This window comes from Sus scrofa, chromosome 8 (assembly GCF_000003025.6).
Source record: "Sus scrofa isolate TJ Tabasco breed Duroc chromosome 8, Sscrofa11.1, whole genome shotgun sequence".
NCBI classification, from domain to species: domain Eukaryota; kingdom Metazoa; phylum Chordata; class Mammalia; order Artiodactyla; family Suidae; genus Sus; species Sus scrofa.
This window is the reverse complement of record NC_010450.4, coordinates 134,968,164-134,992,577: the sequence shown is the minus strand read 5'-3', so window position 1 is coordinate 134,992,577 and position 24,414 is coordinate 134,968,164. Positions and strand designations below refer to the sequence as shown.

Genomic DNA, 24,414 nt, shown 5'->3' with positions numbered 1-24,414 from the left:
ATATGCTACCTAAATGAAAGATCTCTGAATTAGTCCCAAGAAAAGAAAATTATTTATTAATTTTTCTGAGGTTACTAGTTTGAGCTTGAGAGAGCTAAACTAGGATTGCCAAGCTGATGATATAACCTGGACTAGCATGAAAACTTCCAGTAGTGAGTCTGCATATTTGATTCCTGGAGCAAGTATGTCATTATTTTTTTTAACATTCCTTCCTCTATGCAAAAAAATATATTTGTTTATTCAGTAATAATCACAGAAAGAAATAAATAATGATAAATGCCAAAAATGCAGACATTGAAATGTCTTTTTTATTGAATTTTATGTATAATTATGCCAGGAAAAATAAGTAATAAATAAACAAATTGATGATAAATATTAGAGTACAGAAAAAGACAAAATAATAGATGAATACTTTTTAATTCCATTAATGTATTTTTTTTTTTGAAGTCGAGGAAACTCCTATGTACGCATTGGTCTGTGTCGTAATCAGTAGTAGTATTTCAGTTTTTCCACCAGAGGCATAAGTGATGAAGTGTATCTCATTCTGCTTGGAGTTCCCTGTGGAAGCTGGCAGGTACCGTCCCTGAATAAGAGAGAAGGACTTACACTCACTACAATAAAACAATTGTGTGAATAATATAGGTTATTGACCTAGTAGTCAAATAAAGACAGATGAAAACAATAAAAGTAGGAAAACACTTTAGTTGTGTTATTAGAATCATATTAGTTATAAGTTTGATGCTTCAGAGAGATGTGCTTGCTTGCTTAAATTGGGATCCAATAATATTCACCTCTGTTAAGTATTTGTGACCTTTTAAATAGATGGGTTGATGCAAGGAAAGACTACATATTTTTACTTTTTTTACTTTTCTATTTGCATTTTTAGACACCTATTTTTCTGATTTAAAAAAAGAAAAAACTGTAGCAGGAGTTCCTGTTGTGGCTGAGGGGTAAAAAACCTGACAAGTAGCCATGAGGAGGTGGGTTCTATCCCTGGCCTCACTTAGTAGGTCAAGGATCCAGTGTTGCCATGAGCTGTGGTGTAGGTCACAGATGCAGCTCAGATCTGACGTTGCTGTGGCTGTGGGGTAGGCGGGCAGCTGCAGCTCCAATTCAGCCCCTAGCCTGGGAACCTCCTTATGCCATGGGTATGGCCCTAAAAAAAAAAAGACTGAAGCAGGAATATGGAAAGCAGTGGTTACACTTGTGACATCAAATTTTGAACAAATGTATGTAAAAGTAAATGAATATCATAATAGAAAAGATAAATTACCTTAACAGCATATTGTTATTTACATAGTTTCTTCAAAGTGAATGAAGCGTGTGATGGCCAGGGAAGTGCCCCGCTCAAGTCTCCTTCCAGAGAACCCACCGGGCGAGCAGAGTTGGTGGAAAGCCTCCACCTGCAGCCCGTGTGGATGCCATGGCCATACTCCATCCCACAGCTGCTTCCAGCCAATTGGTGAGATGGTGGAGGAGCTAACACAGACCTATACCTTTGAAACAAAGTTATTCTGGGTTTTTTCGTCGGTTTTATTGAGGTGTGATTGAAAAATAAATTGTATAAATTTAAGATGTACAGCGTGAGATTTCATATACATATATCTTGTGAAATGATTACCATAGTAAAGTGAGTTAACACATCCATCACCTCACGTAGTTATTTTTCTTGTGTGAGAGCATTTAAAGTCTTCTCTCAGCAATTTCAAGTATATAACACAGTGTCGTTAATTATAGTCATCGTGTTGTATATTAGAGACCCAGAAATTCTTCATCTTATAGCTGAAAATTTGTCATTTTGGCAAATATCTCCTCCTTTACCCTACCCCAAATAATCTCCATTCTGTTCTTTGTTTCTCTGAGTTCCACTTTTTTAGATCCTCCATATTAGTGAGATCACATAGTACTTGTCTTTCTCTGTCTTAGTTCACTTGACATAATGCCCTCAAGTTTCATCCATGTTGTTGCAAATGGCAGGATCTCCTGCTTTTTACAGCTGAATGGTATTCCCCTGTGTATATACATCACGTTCTTAAAAAATGAAGTCATTCTTGAGGCCACTACATAGAATATAGTACAGTATAAAAATAGAGTTATAAAATATCTAAAAGGTGAACTCAGAAAACGTTTATTTCATTTACACCAGTAGGACTTGGGAACTCCTCTGAAATGCTAGGAAGCCTGATCAGAACACAGATCTACCGAGCGTGTTTAGACCTCAGGTGTTATTCTGGGTATCCTAGGTAGGTAGGGATGAATCAGGCTTTAGTGAGAACCTTTACATTAGTAAATTACGTTACAGAGTACTTTGCCTTAGTAATACTAGTTGTTTTAATTCTTCATTTACTAATGATCTTTGACCTTTGACTTAATTAGATCTTCGTGGTCAAAGTGTCAGAGATAAAAAAAAAAAAAAAAAGCCAGACATTAATTAAAGCAGTGAAAACAGATTTTCTTTAGTAACAGTTGACAGCAGTGGAAGGAGCTGAGCTCCATTCTGGTTTGCTTAGAGGTGACTATTACTGGGCCAAACTTGAGTCTGCTCACCTGTCACATAGCAGAGCTGATCACCTGACATCAGGTGGTGTTGAAGGAAAGGACGGCATTTATCTGCAGGGTGCCAAGCAAGGAGGACGGGCAGCTCATGCTCAAAAGACCCAAACTCCCTGATGGCTTTTTGGAAAGGTTTTTTTTAAAAACTAAGGGTGTTGGTTGCAAGTGTGTGATCGGCTCATGGACATTCTTCTGATTGATTGGGGGTGAGGTAACAGGATGGTATTTTGAGAATCTCAGTTGTCAATTTTCTGGTCCAACCAGTCTGGGGTCTATGTGCTGGTAGTCAGCATGCAGTTAACTTCTGCTACCTGGTGGGGTTTTTGGCATCCGTAGACCAACTCAAGGATATGGCTTAGGATATTATTGATAACCTTTGAGGAGGAACTAAGCGTCCTTGACTTTTTTTTCTTTTTGGGAGAAGGAAGGATTTATTATTATGTGCAGCAAGTAAGGAGAACAGCAGGGATATCCCAGAGCAGCAAAGCTGGGGAATTTTAAGCCCGGGGTATATGCATATTCACAAAGGGGCTTAAGCAGAGGAGAATTCAGCATGTGATTGGGACCAAGGTCCACCAAGTCCAAGTCTTAGTTGATGGAAGTCAGGAGGGTCCCCGGCATCATTCTGTCCTCTCCTGGTGGGGCCTCAGCTCACATCACTCCTGGAATGACAGTCTGTGACAGAGGTGCCCCCTCAGGAGGTGAAGATGTTGAACTTCCACCCCCACAGTGTTCTCATCTGCACCGGGTCAGCTCATTCATTCAGTTCAGTACCAAGCCGTGGATCTGGTACCATCTGAGGCATCGGGGTGAAGAAAGAATGTCCCATCTGAGGCGTCGGGGTTCATGGAGCTGCATCCTCCTGCTTTGCCACTAACTCTTTGCTGCATGGCGTGTCTCAGCCCCTTTCATCTGTCTTGCCAAGTTCATGCTCTTTCTCTACAGAATTTTATTTTCTTATATCCTTGCTTTAGTCTGCTTACGCTCCTACAACAAAAGTACCATAAACTAGGTGGTGTATTAACAAGAAACAGTTGCCACTCACCATTCTGGAGGCTGGGAAGTCCAAGTTCATGGCCCCAGCAGATGTGGTATCTGGTGGGGGCTTCTTCGCACTGTCCCTCACATGGCAGTGAGCTGGCTCTCTCGGGTCTCTTTTGTTAGGGTGTTAATCTCAGTCTTGAGGGCTCTGCTCTTGTGACTCTGTCAGCTCCCAACAGCCACACCTCTTAACACGGTCACTGGGGGTTAGGACTAAAAATATGAATGGAGGTGGGGCACAAAAACATCCAGACCACGGCAGCCCCTTTCACGTCTTCTCTCTCTTCTATGCATCTACGCCCCACCTCTTCGGGTTCTACTTTCCTTGAGTCTTTGTCCATGGGGAAGTTATTTTTGTTCCTATAGATTTATTATTTATTTATTTATTTTTGTCTTTTTCTAGGGCCGCACTCACGGCATATGGAGGTTCCCAGGCTAGGGGTCTAATCAGAGCTGTAGCCACCGGCCTATACCACAGCCACAGCAACGCCAGATCCTTAACCCACTGAGCGAGGCCAGGGATCGAACCCACAACCTCATGGTTCCTAGTCGGATTCGTTAACCACTGGGCCATGACGGGAACTCCCTATAGATTTATTTTTAAATCAATATCAACTATTTTGCTAGCATGTGAATGTTGTATGAATAGAGATTAGTTGTCTGCCCAACCCCCACCCCCACATTATTTTTAATCCCTAGAATAGGCCTAGATCACATTGACACTAAATAAATATTTGTGGAGTGAATATGTTTTGGTTGGGCTAGTTAGGTGTTTCTTGGATTTTTTTTTTTTTTTCAAATTAGGTCCCATGCAAGCTACTGAAGATACATTGAATTATATAGTGTCTGCTCTAACAGAGTTATAATCTAGTTAGAGACAGAAACATTAAAGACATAATCTCTTATGTTTGACATAATTACAAGTCTGATAAGCACTTTATAGGAAAATATAGAAAGCTAGAAGCAGGGATAACTAAGGTACCTATGCCTCTAGTGTTGGCATCAGGAAAGGTTTTCCGAAGAATTTCAGTGCTGGGGAGGAAAAGGAATGGGGAAAGAAGCAGTGCCAGCCAGAGGAGCATCAGGAGTGGAAGCCCTGACCAGAACTTTAGAATCTTTATTATTGTTATTATCATTATTTGGCCATGCCTGCCGAACGTGGAAGTGCTGGCCAGAGAATGAACCCCAGCCACAGCAGTGACAGTGCCATATCCTTGTTTTTCAATTTTTTTCTTTTCTTTTCTTTTTTTCTTTCTTTTTTTTTTTTTTTTTTTTTTTTTGTCTTTTTAGGGTTGCACCCATGGCATATGGCAGTTTCTAGGCTAGGGGTCTAATCAGAGCTGTAGCCACTGGCCTACGCCAGAGCCACAGCAATGCAGGATCCGAGCTGCATCTGTGACCTATACCATAGCTCACGGCAATGCTGGATCCTTAACCCACTGAGCAAGGCCAGGGATTGAACCTGCAACCTCATGGTTCCCAGTTGGATTCATTTCTGCTGCACCACGACGGGAACTCCCCCAGTGCTGTGTCCTTAACCTGCTGTGCTAAAGGAGGTTCCTTTGTAATCTTGCTTTGAGTCAACTGTGAACTGTTCCCAAAGTTCTGGGAAATCACTGGCATGAATTCTTTACCCAAAACGTTAAGCAAGTACTTACCCTTCGTGTTTAGGAGAAAAATAAAAGAAAAACAAGGATGTAGACTTCTAGACGTAAGTCTCAATCAGTGGTATGTTTGGACTCTAAATAGTTGTAGATAATTGATTCATTACTGCACACTGAGACTCATTTGCTTCTGTGGTGGCAGGTGTTTCTTTGTTTCGACTTAGAGTTCACAGTCCAGCAAAGAGGACATACCCTTGGGGAGGTGGGTGTGAGCTTATTCAAGAATTGTTTGCTGGAGATCCAGAGCTTTTGCCTTAGAGCCAAGGAGGCAGTCTTCACGTTATGCTAGAAAAACCAGTAATGAGGAATAGGACTGGGATTGGCGCAACCCAGTCTTTGGTGGAATGTTGATATTTTACACATGACTGTAAAACGGCATAACCCCAAACATACTGATGCTTGCTTTCAAAATGACTGCTCCAGTAGCTGAGTGGAAAATGGATTGGAAGGGGCAAAAGTGGATTCATTCTAGGTTATTTTGTACTTATGGGTCTTAATTACTTTCTTTACATGCACTGGACCATTTTGTTCTTCTTTAAAGCTCCAAGATTTCCTATAATATCTGGCATATACAAAGTATGTCCTTCATATTTGCTTGTTGAATGAATGGATTTTTTTCATTAGGATATTATTTAAAAAGTCATTATATGAAATACATAGTAAGATATCCCAAGATCACCAGAATTTGAAAATAAAAAGATCCTTTGAGAATGAAAAGAATGTGTGTGTGTGTGTGTGTGTGTGTGTGTGTGTGTATTTCTTTGCTCATCATATTTTCCTTTTTTCTTTTAGGGCTGCGCCTGGAGCTTCCCAGGCTAGGGGTCCAATCAGACCTACAGCCACTGGCCTTCGCCACAGCCACAGCAACGCAGCATCCAAGCTGCGTCTGCAACCTACACCATAGCTCACAGCAATGCTGGATCCTTTATCCACTGAGCGAGGCCAGGGATCGAACCCGAAACGTCATGGTTCCTAGTCAGATTTGTTTCTGCTGCGCCATGATGGGAACTCAACATCATTTTTTTCTTGATACTAATTCTCAGTTTTTCCCAAAAATGGTTTGAAGGGATGAATAAGGGATGCATAATGAGTCCTTGGTAGTGGGAAAAAAACTCATTTGAGAAAACTGGTCCTCAGAGTTCCTGAGCAGGTTAAGGATCTGGTGTTGCCGTGAGCTGTGGTGTAGATCGAAGATGCGGCTTGGATTCGTTCTTGTGGCTGTGGCTGTGGTGTAGGCCGGCAGCAACAGCTCCGATTAGACCCCTAGCCTGGGAACCTCCATATGCCATGGGTGCTGCCCTAAAAAGACAAAAGACTGAAAAAAAAACAAAAAACAAAAAAACTGGTCCATGTGTTGCCTAAGAGATGTGAGGAACACCCATAAAAGTGACTAGAGCCAGTTTCCTAGAAGATGACCCGAGTATGACTAACATTGAGAAACCTGTGACCTCGCTGACGATGGAGAAATCTGTTTGAAGAAGGAAGGCAGGGAGTTTGGGTGGAATCAGGAAAAGCAAAGGAACCCGAGAGGCTGACCTGGGTGTCATCATGTAGCTTGACCAGAGGAGGGAATGGGCGGAGGTCCCTCATCTTTCAGCCACACAGCAGTGACCCCGCTCCAGGCTTCTCCTGGGCTTGGATGAAAAGACTTACTGCATTATATTGTCCATTTGCTCCCATTTCTTTTGGTTGGGAGTTTGGACTTCCATCCCTTTGACACAGTGAAGGAAGAGGCACCATGTTTGGAGGACATCCTGGCTACTAGAAAAAGAAAAAAAGCACCACACATGGCGCTTGGCATTCTAATTCATACCTTGGTCTCCTGTGAATTTAATTACTATGAACTGGCTCAAAAAGCCTGACCAAATCAAGTTTTTGGCTTTAACACCAAGGGCCATTTTAGCTCTTTCAAATGATCACACTAAAGTAGTGATGGGTTCCTATTTTTAAAAAATAATTCAATGAATTTTATTATATTTATGGTTGTGCCACCATCATCACAACCTAATTTTTTTATTCCTTTTTTTTTCTTCTCTTTTTGCCTTTTCTAGGGCTGCTCCCATGGCATATGGAGGTTCTCAGGCTAGGGGTCTAATCAGAGCTGTAGCTGCCGGCCTACACCACAGCCACAGCAACATGGGATCACAGCCATGTCTGTGACCTACACCACAGTTCACAGCAACACTGCATCCTTAACCCACTGAGCAGCGCCAGGGGTCGAACCCGAATCTTCATGGATAAGTAGTCAGGGTCCTTACCACTGAGCCAAAACAGGAACTCCACGTCCTAATTTTAGAACGTGTCCCTCCCCAACCCCAGCCCACCCTTCCCCTCCTCAGCCTGTCCCCTTTGGCAGCCGTAAGTTTTTCCAAGTCTGTGAGTCTGTTTCTGCTCTGCGAATAAGTTCATTGGTATCCCATCCCGTTTTTAGATTCCACCTGTAAGGGATATCATATGATGTTTGTCTCTCAATGTCTGACTTACTCCTTATGTTTGATATTCTGTCTCATCCTCTCTAACCCCACTGGAATCCTACAGGAAGAAGCTGCCTCCTCAGGGTAGCTCATTCCTAGGCAGGCTTTCCGAATCTGTGCTGAGCCGTCATTGACGTGGCGTGGCTGTAGCAGGGCTAGGGAGGCTGGGTCACATTGTTTCAGGTGGGAGTCATGGAGAAAATGATTTCCAGACACACTTTGGTAAAGGTAGGTCATTAGGAAAATCTGAGAGACTGAAGCTTTCGTCAACACTAAGCAGCCTGATGTTCTCTTTAATTCGTTCGACACCAGTGTGTAGATGAACCATCTGCTTTTTAAGGTCTTTAATGACAGACTCATGGGTTGGGCTTTTCCTGGTTCCAAAGAATATGTACTCAGAGAATTCTCAGATCTCTGAGACATATGTATATGCTAATTTAAGAAATATTGAATAAAAAAGTGGATGGCCACTACTTCCTCACAGAGGACTTACGGACCCTGTGAATATGTGTGTGTCCCCCTTGAGTTCCAGAGACTCTTGTTTCGGGAAGCGCTGGGGAGATGATGGTCCCTTTTTTTTTTCCTTTCTTTTTAGGGCCACACCTGTAGCATAAGGAAGTTCCCAGGCTGGGGGTCGAATTGGACTGCTCTATAGCCACGGCAGCTTGGGACCTGAGCCCCATCTGTGACCTACACCGCAGCTTTTGGCAAGGCCGGGTCCTTAATCCACTGAGCAAGGCCAGGGATGGAACCCACATCCCCCCTGGATACTATGTCAGACTCCTAACTGACATAGTATCCAGCAGCCACAGCAGGAACTCCGAGATGATGGTCTTTAGCTGGTTGTTTACTCATGAACAAGGCTGGATTACTAGCTTTCTGCAAATTTATGTTGAGGTTCTGCCCAGTGTGGTGTTTGTCTTTTAATGACGATAATACACGATGGATTTAAATGGACATAAAACAAAAACTTGTTTGTTTGTTAAAATAACAGTAAGAATCATGGAAATAACTGAAGCTTCGAAATCAGCCGGGAAGTGCTTGGTACCGCTATCAATTTGAAGCTTTGCTCAACTAAACCCTGGTTTGAGAAGGGGGTGCTTTTCCTCAGGACTCCAAGGAGGAGACACAGGAGGGGACAAACAGAGTAATGGTAGAGCATTGTAAATAACAGAACTGTATCATAACAGTCGTCATGGTGGTCGAAGAGATTTTATTTTTAACAGAGGCCAGAGTGCATTGAAGCTATTAATTAGTCAGCAAGTTGTTTTCTTTTTAATCATTGTTGTCAGCCAGTTGCCCTCTGGGCTGAAGTGCACTTTAGCACTGTATATTACTGGGTGGTGACAGCAACCTATTACTTAAAGACAACGTCCGTGATCTGAAAACGATGTTAACGAATGAACTTGCAGAATGGAAGACTCCAAGACTAATTCTTGGATAGAATGACTGTGGTCTTTAAGTACTAATCTATTTATTTTTATTCTGCCTTGGTAGAGGGAAGGTATGAGCCTGAATATTTAAAATACCAATTTTCCTTTATTACCGCTTGTCCAGATATATAATTTAGATATATAATTCAGAGCTGCATTTGGTCTTTAACCATTTTATTTTCAAAAGTTTTTTTAGGAGTTCCCATTGAGGCACAGCAGAAACGAATCCAACTAGAAACCATGAGGTTATGGGTTCGATCCCTGGCCTCACTCAGTGGTTAAGGATCCGGTGTTGCCGTGAGCTGTGGTGTAGGTCGCAAATATGGCTTGGATCTTGTGTGGCTGCTGTGGCTGGCAGCTGTAGCTCTGATTAGACCTCTGGCCTGGGAACTTCCAAATGCCTTGGGTGCACCCCTAAAAAGCAAAAAAAAAGAAGTTTTTTTAGGGAGTTCCTGTCATAGCTCAGTGGTTAATGAACCTGACTAGTATCCATGAGGACGTGGGTTCGATCCCTGGCCTCGCTCAGTGGGTTAAGGATCTGGCATTGCTGTGAACTGTAGTGTAGGTTGAAGACTCGGCTCAGATCCGTTGTTGCTGTGGCTGTGGTGTAGGTCTGCAGCTACAGCTCTGATTCGACCCCTAGCCTGGGAACTTCCAAATGCTGCAGGTGCGGCCCTAAAAAAAAATATGCGTTTTTGTTTTTTTTTTAATTTTCCCTGAAATATGAATACTTTAAGGACAAATGGCATAAAATCAATTTCTATGACAAATTTTCCAATGATGATTGAATTTCTGTGTGGAATTGATTATACCATTAGAAAGTTATAAATCAAGAAACCATGCCTGGAATCAGCAAACCATTAAAAGCTATGACTCTGTGTGTGTGTGTGTGTGTGTGTGTGTGTGTGTAGATATGCTGCAGTATTTTCACCAGGGAGATGAGGACTTTACCCACTCTCAAGGTCAGAGGCTACATGATATATCAGCATCTGAGCAAAATGTTGGGATTATCCAGAAAATTGAAATATAAAGTCAATTTTAAAAAATCTGTTAAGAGTTTTAGCAGCTAATATAATAACGTAATGGCTTTTCAAAATTGGAGAGAGATTTGGGGAAGACTGGCAAGTCATGGATACCAGTGGAATGAAAGTGGGTATGACTCTCTGAGTAAGAAGACCATTTCTTGTTTATCTTTTCAGGGCCGTACTACGGCACAGAGGTGTTCTTGGGCCAGAGGTCAAATCGGAGCTGTAGCTGCTGGCCTAGCCATAGCCACAACATCAGATCTGAGCCGCGTCGTGACCGACACCACAGCTTGGTGCAACACCAGAACCCTAACCACTGAGCACGGCCAGGAATTCAACCTGCATCGTCAGGGTCCCAGGCTAGGGGGCAGATCTGAGCCATAGCTGCCGGCCTACCCTGCAGCCACAGCAACGCCAGATCTGAGCCGCGTCTTCACCACAGCTCACAGCAACGCTGGATCCTTAACCCTCTAAGCAAGGCCAGGCATCAAACCTGCAACCTCATGGTTCCTAGTCAGACTCATTTCTTCTGTGCCATGTTGGAAACTCCCTGAAGCTGCATGCCGGCACTTTGGGGGCGTTCTGTTCAATTTAGCAAGTCTGCCTTGAGTATGTCACTGTATCAGAACACTGTGCCCCGGGGTGGAAGATGTTCCCCACCAGTTTTTACTGCTACTCTGACACTCGATGTAATAGGTCAGACATCATGTTCTATGATAGTGGCTCCCAGTCAGCTGTAGATTAGAATCCAGGGGGTTGCGTCCTATCCAGGAATTGGACTCTAAGCCCATCTATAGAGAAAAAGTTGGGTATGTCAGGCGTATCCTCGAAAAGTTCCCTGGGAATGCTCCACCACGGAGACCAGTGCTCTTTCACCATGGCAGTTCTCCCTTCAATTTTGGAACCGGTCCATTGCATCTTGGTCTGAGCGCAGATGAAGTAGTTGCCTGACTTTTAGGGCTAAGCTCTTGAAAATATGCACTCTAGCGGTAAACACCAGAATCCCATTCCGTGGGGAAATGTTCACACTTTGAGAGCCTTCGCAGGAACTGAGCCTCCAGAAGGAAAAGCAGGTTTATGTTCCCCATTGCCACGTGCTGCCTGCAAGTCCATGTTGGCTCTTTTCATTTAGTCATTTAACTGAATTCAGATCAGTGAAATGAGGCATGAAGTATGAGGCACAGGGCATCAGGCAGCTCTGCCATAAGTAACGTGCCTTCATGCACTGTTGTGTTTTTGTTGAAGAAGCACTTTTATGTAGGGCAGGAGTTCTCCAGTGACAGCCCAGGGACTCCTGGAGGTCTCTGAAACCCTTTCAGGGGGTGCACAACTGTTGTTATAGTAATACTTAGAGGTTATTTTCCCTTTTGACCCTTATTTTCTCGTGCGTGGGATTGACCGTCTTTTTAATGTACACGTGGCCAGGCTCCTCAGTTAACCCAGTCAAACACTAATCTAGGTGCTGCTGTAGTGTTATTTTGTAGGTGATTAAAGTACAAAGTTGAGAGTTCCTGTTGTGGCTCTGGAGTAACGAACCCGACACAACTAGCATCCATGAAGACACGGGTTTGATCCCTGGCCTTGTTCAGTGGGTTAAAGATTTGGCGTTGCTGTGAGTTGCAGTATAGATTGCAGATGCGTCTCAGATCTCGAGATGCAGTGGCTGTGGCATAGGCCAGTAGCTGTAGCTCTGACTTGACCCCTAGCCTGGGAACCTCCATATGCTGTGGGATCGGCCCTAGAAAAGGCAAAAAAAAAAAAAAAAAAAAAAAAAAAAGACAAAAAAAATTAATTGAATTAAAAAAAAGAAAAATAAATGATGGACAACTCTCAGAGTTCTTGCTGTGGTTCAGCAGGATCAGTGGCGTCTTGTGAGCACTGGGAGCTTCAGTCCCGAACTGGTGCAGTGGGTTAGGGATCTGGTGTTGCTGCCACTGTGGCTTAGGTGGAAACTGGCTGGGATCTGATCCCTGGCCCAGGAACTCCGTATGCTGTGGGGTGTCCAGAAATGATAAAAAAAGAAAAAGGGAAAAAAAAGACCTTCCATCTGTGGACTGTAGCTTCTTGTGCCTGAGAATTTCAGCCTGCCCTTCTCGAGAGCCTGTCCTATGGATTTCAGGTTTGCCTAGTCAGTCCCCATAATTTTGTAAAAGACGGTAATTTTTTTAGGACTAGAAAGGGTCTTAGAAATTATGTAAGCATAAGGGAACATGATTTATCACTCAAACCAGGGCATTCTTGAGAGTGAAAGGAAGCATCGCTAAAAAATCGCTATTGTAGAGAGTTCCCATCGTGGTGCAGCGGAAACGAATCCGACTAGGAACCATGAGATTGTGGGTTCAATCCCTGGCCTTGCTCAGTAGGTTAAGGATCTGGCGTTGCTGTGAGCTGTGGTGTAGGTTGCAGAGACAGCTCGGATCTGGCATTGCTGTGGCTGCATCATAGACTGGCGTCCGATTGGACCCCTAGCCTGGGAACCTCCATGTGCCGAGGGTACGGCCCTAAAAAGCAAAAACAAACAAAAAGTTCCTATTGTGGCTCAGTGGAAATGAACCTGGCTAGTATCCATCGGGCTTCGTGTTCCATTCCTGGCCCCTCTCAGTGGCTTAAAGATCTGGCATTGCCACGAGCTATGGTGTAGGTGAAAGACACAGCTTGGATCTGGTGTTGCTGTGTCTGTGGTGTAGGCCAGGAGCTGCAGCTCTGATAAGACCCCTAGCCTGGGAACTTCCATAGGCCTTGGGTGCAGCCCTAAAAAGAAAAAAAACAAATATATGCTAGAACAACAGATGAATTGTCCTGATCAACCTCATTATTGAGTATTTACTATCAGAGTTTAAATGTATAATCTCAAATCCCAGTAACTCTCCAGGTGGTGTTATTATCTCAGTTTAAGATATGGTCGGAGTAGTGGGTTGAACTGTAGCCTTCCAAATGTGCTCAAATCCTAACCTGTGAATGTGGCTTCATTTGGGGAAAAAAAGTTCTTTGCAGATTAGGTTATAATCAAGTTGGATCATCCTGGATTAGAGGGGCCCTAAGTCCAGAGTGATGCGTCTTTATACGTGAGGAGAAGTGACATGAAGCCACATGAAGACTGAGCCGGTGAGTAAAGAGGCTACCACAAACTAAGGAATGCTGGGCTAAATTTACCAGAAGCTGGAAGAAGCAAGGCTGGATTCGCCCCTAGAGATTTAGGAGGGAGCTTGGCCCTGCAAACACCTTAATTTCAGACTTCCAGCTTCTAGAACTGAGAGAGTAAATTTGTGATGTTTAAAGTCCCTAAGTTTATGGTAATTTGTTAAGGCAGCCCTGGAAATTAATTCAGTACGTGCAGGAAGTTCTAAGTGCAGGAAGGGAGGGAGGAACCTTTCTAGGTTTAACTGAGAGAGATTAAGGGTGGGCAAGGCAGGGTAAAGGTGGGCTTCTGGTGGCTCAGTGAGTTAAGGATCCGGCATCGTCCTGCTGTGGTGTGGGTTCTGGCCCTGGAACTTGCGTGGGTGTGGCCAAAAAAAAAAAAAAAAAAAAAAAAAGGAAAGGAGATGAGTGAAAGGGAGCATTGGGATCACCCACCTTTTCTTCCCTTTCTTCTCCCTCCCTCATCACTACCAAAGTGAGCCCATCTTGGCCCTCCCATGTTTTGGGGAGAAAAAGATGGAGAGGTTTGGCACTTGCACCGAGCTCCCTTCCATCTCAGCAATTTCAAACTCATAGTCACATCTGACCCTAAAAAGAATCCATTTTACCGATGAGAAATCGAGCAGATCCAAGCAGCGTCTGCGACCTACACCACAGCTCACAGCTACGCTGGATCCTTAACCCACTGAGCGAGGCCAGGGATGGAACCCACAACCTCATGGTTCCTAGTCAGATTCCTTTCTGCTGTGCCACCACAGGAACTCCATAACTTGGTTTTTATGACCGAATTACAGTTTTTTCCCCTTCGTAGTGGAGGAGGAGGTTTCCATACCTGCCTGGCAGGAGGTGTAGAGAACAAACATTGACGTTCTTTGCAGGGGGCTCCTCTTCTCTTCCGCTCCCCATTTCCTCCACACCCTGGCGGGGGGCAGCCTACTTTGCAGTAGTTACTGTCCACACTGCTTCAATTCCATTTGCTTGCCCTCCCAGTTTTTCCAGCTTGCAGTTAGACACGAGGGAGACCTACATGAGATTTTAGTTCCATTTAGTGACATCTGGAAACTCTGGGGAGCCTGAGTTTCTTGTCTATTACCATCTCAACATCCCTTCTCATGTTAATTCCTAAAAACATCGGTTTCTAAGAGGCAGGAATTGCAGTGAAGCAAATACTTGCACAAGGCTTTGCCCTTCGTTGTTCTAAGAAGGGCTAGCTAGGCAGGGGTGCGGGGACTGAACACTCCAGGAGCAGGTCTGCTGGCTGAAGCTTGGGCGGGCCTGGCGTTTCTGCGGCTTCGATGCGCTGAGTGTTGGCTGAGTGGGGGTGGGGGAAGCCGGGGGTGGAATCTTGCCCCTGGAAGAAAGCGACGCTCAGAGGAAGGGTTTCTGTGCCAGGGAGGCAGCGGCTGAGCAGGGAAAGCTTTCCACTCTTGGGATGAGCAAGATCTCGCCAGGCACCTCGGTAGAGGAGGCTTTAGAAGGAGGGAGGGAAGGAGGTGTGGGAGACCTGGAAACGGAGGAACCCGCAGCTCAGCAGCGCTCTGGGCATTTCCTTCTCCTTGAAAGCCCTGCGGAGAGGTCGTTTTATACCTACACAGACAGAACCTTCTGAAGCGTCTCGGACGTGTCAGTAGGTCGTTTCGGGGGTGAGAAAATGCTGACGTTTTGCAGATGAAAACTCCGCTCCCTAAAGGATCTCTGCTGAGAGCGCTGGGGGGAGGTGGCGCGGGGAAGAAGGGAGGCCGCCCAGAGGGCTGCGGCTTTGGTGCAGATCCCGCCTGGAAGCTCCCCGTTGGGCGGCGGAGGAGGTGGGGCGGGGCAGGGCGCAGAAATAGGCGCCCGCGTCGGAGCGCAGCTGCCAGCAGCACAGTCCTCGGCCAGGTACTGGTTCCGCCGGCGGCTGCTGTGCGGTGCGGCGCGCCGCAGGGATCCTCGCTCCGGGAGAGCCTGCGTGAGTCACCGCTGAGTTGTCGCAATCGCCTCCCAGCGGAAATCAGGCCCGGGGTGGGGCGCATTCCCCGCTGCGCCCGCGCGCCCTGCCCGCGCCGCGGTGTCCCTGTGCTCACCCCCAGCCCCTTTCGTCTGGAGGGCGCTGCCAGGTCTGCGCACGAGGCGGCGGCTTGAGCGGGGGCTGGGCCTCCATCCGAGAAAGAGTTAATCGGCCACGGCTAGGAGGAGCCCAAAGAGGAAGGAAGGAAATTGCTGTCCTTCTGAAAGTTTTTTCCTTCCTCTCTTCTTTCCCTGCAGAGGTGAGGGCCGGGAGGCGGCGACGCTGACTCTCGGGAGCCCGGCTCCGCGACTCTGTTTCCGGAGCTGCCTCCCTACTACCTGGGGACAGGGACCGCTGTCGCTCTTGGACCTTCTCCGTGGACCCCTTCTGGGTGCGCCAAGCCATGGATGGCGCAGAGCTGGCCGGGAAGATCTTTTACACCTGGCTTACTCTGGTGCTCGGCTTCATACTGCTGCCTTCGGCCTTTGGGGTGTCTTTGGGCATCTCCGAGATCTATATGAAGATCCTGGTGAAAACTTTAGAGGTGAGTGCTTGGAGGGATGCTGCGCCCCCGTCTGGAAGGGCTTTCGGGAGAAGCCGGGACTGTGGGAAACTCGGGTAGAGCCAAAAGCCGTGTAGACACAAGGGGGCCGGTTCGGAAGGTCAGTGGTCAGGAGCGGTGTGAGGTTTAGTTTCTCCTAGGCGACATCTAGGCTTCTCCCGCAGAGCTGGAGGAATCTGGGCCTAGACAACTGGACAACCTCGTTGTTGCTCTGGTTGAAGGTAGAACTAGCCCCATCCCCTGCTGTTAATTGCTATTCTGATTTTTACTGATGAGAATAGCACTTAGACCTCCTTTTCCATCCCGGAGTTTCTTCATATGCTTTATGCAGGGCAGCTGTCACCTCCTTCGATTTTACAGCCCCAGGGTTTCAGAAGCCCTATCTTGGACTAAGGCATCCTGTCCTGAAAGGCATCAAGGTCTAAGTTTATGTTCAAGATAGGAAACCAATTGTTGGTGATAGGAAGGCATCATGGAACGTTTAACTGGTGGCACTTGAAAGAAATATCCTTGAAAGTCTGTATTCTTTGAGGCAGCTCTTCCTACACTCCTCTATCCGAGTTTTGCAAAGAAGGGTGTTAGATGGGAGTAGGCCTAGTTGGGAACAACTGCAGGGCTTTACTAGATCACGGAGGGTTCCCTGTTGACCCTCAGATGCCTGCCAAAGCCTTGGGAGGTAGGGAGAACTCGTGTTACCCCCCCTTTGCCAGTAAGAAAACGAACTCCAAGGAGTTCAGTGGTTTGCTTGAGTTAAGTGATGGAGACAGGAGTCTTAACTGAGCAGGAGCCCTATAGCCGAGTGGTTAAGAGTACAGACTTTGGGTACAGACTCACTTTGATTTGGTTCCAAAGTCCCAGCTCTGCTTCTCAACATGCGACTTTAGGGAAGTCCCTACTTCATTTTCCTCATCGATGGAGTAGGAGTTACAATAAGTACTTTTCCCATAAGGTTGTTTAAGTGAGTTAAAATATGTCAGGTATCCTAGAATGGTATCCGTACACCTTAGGTGCTATGTATGTGTTTGCAGCTGTTAAAAGAAGAGTATCATTATTACCTAGATTCTAGCACCCTTGTTTCTCTAGCTACTTCAGGACCTTCTAATACGGGTTCTGATTTTCCTGCTCGTGTTCTCTGTCTGCCCTGAGGACTTGGCTTTGTTTGCTCTTCTCTCTCTCTAATCTCCTACCTGGAGATCACCTGTCATCTCCCACCAACTCATATGCACATCTCTTCTACGTGCTTATTTTCTGTTTTACCCCATGTTTTTGTGGCACTTTCTCTTTGTGGCTATTTTTCTGTCTAGTCTTTGAAGTTATAGTTGGTTCTTCATCCTCAGCCCTCATGTTTTGAAAATTCTCTTGTTTCTACTTGGAAGATATTTCACAGCCTTGAACCTTGCTTACCGACTCTGAACTTGGTCACACTGTGAACTTCTTAGCTGCCTTTTCTGTTAAGATCACCTTAGAAAACTCTTCCCATAGCAGCTAATGGTCACTCTTTCTCAGAACTCTGATGCGATTGAACTGTTCTCCCGCACAGACACCAGGGTCTTTGGGAATTTATACTCCAAGCGAGAGGAGAGCGAAGTAAATCAATCATGGTCTTCTAGGTGCTGACTCCCACGTACTTGCTTGAGTAAGCCAAGGTACAGCTAGACAGATGTCAGGGAGAGAGGCCTTCTCGCTGCTCTTAGCCTGGTAAATAACTGCTATTCTTTGAAGGGATATCTTCAGTCAGGGTCTGGCCTTCCGCGTGGCGGGGCCTCAGGTTTTAATTTTTGTCCATCTAGATCTGAGGAGTGACTTTTGGAGTTTCTCTTTGTCAATCAAAATCTGAAGAAGGCCAGCTTTCTGATGTCATGGGAGATAAACCACCTCGCCCGGAACCCACGTAGATGGCAGCATAAGGACCACCTCTTTGCTAAGACTAAAGTTAGTAGGTCAGAGGGGTGCTTGGCATATTTGGAGTTAGAGTGGGGATTCATTTTGTGAGTCCACTCTGACTTGGAGGTAGCTGCCTGGAAGGCCTGGATTTGGGAGCAGCTGGGCTCCTCAGGAAAGCGGTATGACCTGTGGCCGTGTCTGCTTTAGACACGGCAGAGGGGATGGCAACCTTGGGCTTTTCGTCTTCCAACCAGAACAGCGTAGATGTTTCATACATTTCTCTCAGGCAGGGGTTGGTGCAGTGGATTGCTTTTTTATCCATTGTGGGGAAAATTTCCTTAAAAATTTTAAATATTAGACACCTTTAGATTTGGACAAATATTCTGACTTTTTGCAGCATCCATTCAAGGCCCAGCCCTGCCATTACTCACTGTTCCTTACGTGGTCTCAACGGACTGGGTTGTTCTTTCTTTCTTTTGCATTCCAGTCCCAAGAATATTGCTTGGGTTCTTTGATTGGAACTGGATATTTCTCAGGTCTCCTTGGTTACAATTCACATGCCATTTTATTTTATTTTATCTTTTTATTTTTTGTCTTTTGTCTTTTTGGGGCTACATCCATGGCATATGGAAGTTCCCAGGCTACATGTCGAATTGGAGCTGTAGCTGCCAGCCTACACCACAGCCACAGCAACACTGGATCCTTAACCCACTGAGTGAGGCCAGAGATCAAACCTGCAACCTCATGGTTACTAATCGGGTTCGTTTCCACTGCGCCTCTGCGGGAACTCCTTACATGGCATTTTAAAAGGTCATTTAGTTTTATACATTATATGTTTACTTTGATAAGGTTTCCTAACTTAAATTCTAGAAGTTGCAATGTGTGTAAGGTACTTTCTGAATAGCTGACTGTGGTAATTGCTAATTGTCAAGTGACTCAGCCAGTTGCTCTTCTTGGGCCCCTGGTGGGCCCCCCAGTTCAGGTAATCATGACTTACTGAGCACCCGCTGAATGCTGCCTTCTGCACTGCTAACTAGCTCTAGCTGTCTTCCTCAGTCCCCGATATGGCAAGGCTTGAATTCTTAGCGTAGAGTAAGTGTAGTGATTCTCTGAACCATTCATTTTCAAGGGATATGTAATAATTTCTGAGGAATATATAGGTCAATGTTATAACTTTATATCGGGGAAAATTATTTTAGCAATACAGACAATGAAAAATAAAACTTTTGGCTGAGAGGATTGTAGGGGTTATCTTCTTCTTTCCTGGGAGGGTGTACGTATCCACATCTCTGGGAGCCTGTGAATGTTTTATGTTTGTCAAACAGGAGCATGGATTAAAGGTTGCAATATACTCCTCTCAGTCATGCAAGGTTAATGATGAGGTGAGGGTGGCGAAGGATCGCTATTCATTGGCCTAAGGTCATGATTAGAAGGAAATAAAGAATGGGGAGGGAATATAGGACTGATGGAGAAGAAGGCGGCTGAGGAATAATATGTCCATTATCAAACTGGATAATACAAGCAACAGAGAGATAGTAAATGTTTTTGTTTTTGTCTTTTTGCGTTTTCTTGAGCTGCTCCCACGGCATTTGGAGGTTCCCAGGCTAGGAGTCGAATTGGAGCTGTAGCCGCCAGCCTATACCAGAGCCACAGCAACGCAGGATCCGAGCTGCCTCTGCAACCTACACCACAGCTCATGGCCATGCCAGATCCTTAACCCACTGAGCAAGGCTAGGGATTGAACCCGCAACCTCATGGTTCCTAGTCGGATTCGTTAACCACTGTGCCACCATGGGAACTCCGAGAGATAGTGTATGTTAACGGACTAATTTTTCCATCAACTTTTGAGGAATGAACTGGATTCATGCACAGCTTCTTCCAAATTTCTGGCACTGTACCCTTGGGCAGGTCACTAACACTTTAGTTTCTGTGTGTGTAGGTAGGAATGTGCTCACAGAGTTACTGTGCAGGTTAAATGAGGAGAGGTAGAGCATAGGAGGTGCTCAAATCTTAGTGGAGTTTGAAGTGGAACACTCTCTGGTTGTATTTTATTTTATTTTACTTTTTAAAATTGAGGTATTTATTTTATTATTTATTAATTTATTTTTCCACTGTACAGCATGGTGACCCAGTAACACACACATGTGTACATTCTTTTTCTCACATTATCATGCTCTATCATAAGTGACTAGACATAGTTCCCAGTGCTACACAGCAGAATCTCATGAGGTATTGTTTTAAAATGTTGTGTTAGGAGTTCCTGTTGTGGCTCAGCAGGTTATGAACCCGGCTATTATTCATGAGGACGTGGGTTAGATCCTTGGCCTTGCTCAGTGGGTTAAGGATCCAGTGTTGCTCTGGCTGTGGTGTAGGCCTGCAGCTACAGCTCCAATTCAACCCCTAGCCTGCCTGGGAACTTTCATATGCAGCAAGTACAGGCCTAAAAAGTTAAAAAAAAAAAGCCGTGTTAGTTTCAGGTGTGCAGCAAAGCGATTCATGTATACGTATATACCCATAGCCAATCTTTTTCAGATTCTTTTCTTTTATGAGTTATTACAAAATGTGGAATATAGTTCTTGTCACTGCATATTAGGACCCTGTTGTTCATCGGTTTTAAATATAGTATGTGTATCCATTAATCCCAAAGTCCTGACTTATCCTTTCTCTATGCCCTTTCTCCTTCGGTAACTATAAGTTTGTCTTCTATGTCTGTGGGTCTGTTCCTGTTTGGGGAATAAATAATTATTCATTTGTATCCTTTTTAATTTTAATTTTTATTGATTTTTTAAAAAAATTTTATTTACAAGAGAGCAAATGCACTTTTATTTGTTTACTTTTCAGTAAGTTTGAGTCCTTGAAGGGTGAAGCCTCACATGGATTCTGTGTCCAATGGCCTGAGCAGGAAGGTTGCCGCAGAATTTGACATGAACCATGCCACTCTTGCCATGAGCACGATTATCTCTCCCCAGATCACTCTGGTTTTGTTAGGTTTTCCACCAGGAGTCACTGGTTATTCTTGGCTTTGTGCACATAAGCACATCTCTTGCCTAGGTAAAATTCCGTTTCATCTTGGTCATAAACAACTTCGAATTGAGGAAGAGCTGTGTGCTCCCTCTGGTTCCGGAGAGCCCACTTAGAACCAGCAAAAATGGCCTTGGACCACAGTCTTCCTGATGTATTTGTTGTTTTAGTTATATCGTTTTTCTTAGAGTCCCCATATATTTGGTTGTGATTTTAATTTATTTTTTTGCGCCTATGTGGCTAAGATTTAACCTACCTCCAGATCTTTGATGAATCAGCACAACGCACATACTCAGAGCAGACTACTCCCATTTTCATTTAAACTTTTTATGTATTTATTTATTCTCTTTTTATGGATGCACCTGTGGCATATGGAACTTCCTGTGCCAGGGGCTGAATTGGAGCTGCAGCTGCAGGCCACAGCCACTGCCACAGCAACACTGGCTCCTTAACCCACTGAATGAGGCGAGGGATCAAACCCGCATCCTCATGGACACTGTGTCAGGTTCTGAGCTGAAACAGGAACTCCCTTTCTTTTCAATTATTATTCTTCCCCTTACTGACTCCTCCATCCACTAGTTAGTTTTCCATCTTTTTAAAAAGGTGTGTGAATAATTCTCAGGTGGTTAAGCCCTCGGTTATTATAACCCTTAGGTATTATCCCTGGGGTTAGAAATACAATAAACCTACTGGAAGGCCTTGGCTGTTTATGACAGAAAGTCAAAGAAAAGCTACTAAAGCAATATGCTTTTCAGTTAACTTAATTCTATAGCAACTCTCTGGGATGGGTCTGTCACTATTCCTGTTGACAGAGAGGTGATTTGTCTGGGTGGTGGCATGCAGCTGCCAGTGGTAGGATCAGGATTTTAATTTAAATCTAGAGTCTGAATTCTTGCGCTGTCAGGATGACAGCGTCTGGGAGAGACCCTTTGCTCTCTTGCTACAGATGATGGCCAGCGGTTGTTTGAGTAGACCTTACCTTTTGAATTTTTATGTAAATGTATACATTTTTCCTTTCCCTCTCCTTAGTCAATTCTTCTTTTTTTTTGGGGGGAGGGTCTTTTTAGGGTTGCTCCCATGACATATGGAGGTTCCCAGGCTAGGGGTCCAATTGGAGCTGTAGCCACCGGCCTACATCACAGCCACAGCAATGCCAGATCTGAGCAGTGTCTGCAACCTACACCACAGCTCACAGCAATGCCCGATCCTTAACCCACTGAGCAGGTCCAGGGATCAAACCTGCAACCTCATGGTTCCTAGTCAGATTCGTTTCTGCTGCGCCGTGATGGGAACTCCTTAAATGTCTTTTTAGTATGAAAACTGAAAGTTGAATTGTCTAGGTGACAGTGTCACTTTTTTGACAGCTTTTGGCCTAAACTTTAAAAATTAGACTAAACCCTTTCTTCTCAGTGAATTGTGGACAGCTACTTGTTTCCTTCCACGAGGATTCTGAAATTAGGAGGAGTGAAAATCTGAATGAAAGCTGTCACTCTCCTTAGTAGGGGAGTGATATGGGGTAGGGGGATCTGGGCGTGTTAGAAGCTGTTATCTTCAGGGCCCTTTGCAGACAGAGCTGCTGCTTTCATGGTACCTTGAGGCAGATGTGTCTGTCCTGTGGTACCTCGAGGGAGTTAGAACCTCTGAAGAGAACTTCTGCCTCTGTGTTGGGGCTTACCTGATCAGCTAGAGAGGCTGGTGTGGTAAAAGAGAAACAGCTGTTAATTGGGAGATGCACTGATGGTCTGGAAAAAACTGATCATTTTGGTGCCCACATAAAGCGGGACGTGGGGAAGGAGGAGGACGCCAACATTTTTCTACCATATGACCGATTGTGTGGTGGTCCTTGGCTAGGTTATCTCCTTTAATCTTTTTTTTTTTTTTTTTGCTTTCCAGGGCCACACCCACAGCATATGGAGGTTCCCAGCCTAAGGGTCAGATCAGAGCTATAGCTGCCGGCCTACGCCACAGCAATGCGGGATACGGGCTTTATCTTTGACCCACACCCAGCTCACAGCAATGCTGGATCCCCAACCTGCTGAGCGAGGCCTAGGATCAAACCTGTGTCCTTAGGGATGCTAGTCGGATTCGTTTCCCCTGCGCCACGACGGAAACTCCCTATCTCCTTTCATCTTTACAACCACCTTGATGCTGTTTAGAGATGATGAAACTGAGGCCACGGGAGGTTGAGATCTTGTCTGAAAGGGTGAGAGCAAGGCAGTGGCACAGCTGCAGGTCGTGTGTACGTCTGCATGTTGGGCTTCAGAATGTGGGCCTTTGGTCACTTTCACTGGAGAGTCGGCCCCCGAGACGGAAATTGGGGTTTCCTGTCCAGATTCCCCTTGGCACTAGGTGACTTAAAACCTGCTGGTCTCCAGCACTGCAACAGACTTTGGCGTTAGCATTTCAGGAGAGGATCTGTTTTCTGAAACGTGTGTGATGATGGGACAGGGAGCTCTTTGGAGCGCCTCGTGCTTTTGGAGGACGGCCCTGGCATGAGTGTGCTGCCGCCAGGAAGTTCCGCAGACTGGGCGGCTTAGACCATGAGCATTTATTTTCTCACAGCTCTGGAGGCTGAAGTCCAAGATCAGGGTATTGGCAGGTTGGGTTTCTGCTTCGGCCTCTCCGCTCGGCTTGTAGATGGTGCCGTCTTGCTGTGTCCTCTGCACAGGCCCTGGCTCTCTTCCTCTTCTAAGGACACTTCACCCTAAGGGCCTCATTTTAAACTTAGTCACCTTTTTAATGGCCAATTTCCAGTAGAGTCACATTCAGAGGGGGCTGGGGTTAGGGCTTCAACACATGAATATCTTTCAGAAGGGTGGGGGATACACTTAAGCACGTAATAGCCACAGAATACCAATATCTTCCATCATATGAGCATGGACTAATTGTCTTCGTCTAAGGGAAATATCATTTATATAAAATACAGGGAGTTCCCATCGAGGCTCAGCAGTTAACGAACCCGACTAGTATCCATGAGGTCGGGGATTCGATCCCTGGCCTCGCTCGGTGGGTTAAGGATCTAGCATTGCTGTGAGCTGTGGTGTAGGTCACAGCGGTGGCTCGGATCCCACATTGCCGTGTCTGGGTGTAGGCCAGTGGCTAAGGCTCTGATTCAACCCCTAGCCTGGGAACCTCCATGTGCCACGGGAGCAGCCCAATAAATGGCAAAAAGATGGGAAAAAATTGTAAAATATAAAGATCACACACCCACAATAGAAAAAAAAAGTGAACTCCAGAATAAGGGTGATTGATTATTTACAAAATTTTATTTTCATCGTATCGTTGGTCTACTTAACAACTGATAATAGACTTTTAAATGAAAAACTATGGAAAATAAACCTTTACCTCTATTGAGAAAAGGTGGGAGGTTAGAGCTTGAGAATTCCTTCCCCAGTTCATCAAGGAAGAGAAAAGAATGCAGCCAGTTTAAGACTCTGAGCCTGTTATCATTTGGGATTTGCCACTCGAAGCTGGGAAGATTAGGCCTCTATTTATAGGCTGTTTTCTAAGCATAACGTCATGTTCCTACTTTAATCTTTGGGATGTTGTGTGGGCACCTGACGTAGTCAGATCATGTGTTACTCCTTGACCATCATGTACATGTTTTAGGTTCTTTATTCTCTATCATTTGC

At 45.1% G+C, this 24,414-nt stretch overlaps 1 protein-coding gene and 1 pseudogene across 5 annotated transcripts in view; one reads left to right on the top strand and one right to left on the bottom strand.

The window, feature by feature from the left end:
* GPAT3 (glycerol-3-phosphate acyltransferase 3) overlaps window positions 1-24,414 on the top strand; it is an 89,648-nt gene that overhangs the window by 9,563 nt on the left and 55,671 nt on the right. The window contains exons 1-2 of one of the 5 annotated variants that reach the window (XM_021101801.1): window positions 15,055-15,276; window positions 15,573-15,859. In XM_021101801.1, the coding sequence (XP_020957460.1) occupies window positions 15,719-15,859 (141 nt within the window). In that variant the 5' untranslated portion in view covers window positions 15,055-15,276; window positions 15,573-15,718. Of the gene's footprint in view, window positions 1-15,054; window positions 15,425-15,572; window positions 15,860-24,414 lie in introns of those variants that run through there. The other 4 variants (XM_021101799.1, XM_005656567.3, XM_021101800.1 and 1 more) reach the window with 4 other exon arrangements.
* LOC102158409 lies at window positions 20,134-20,995 on the bottom strand (annotated as a pseudogene).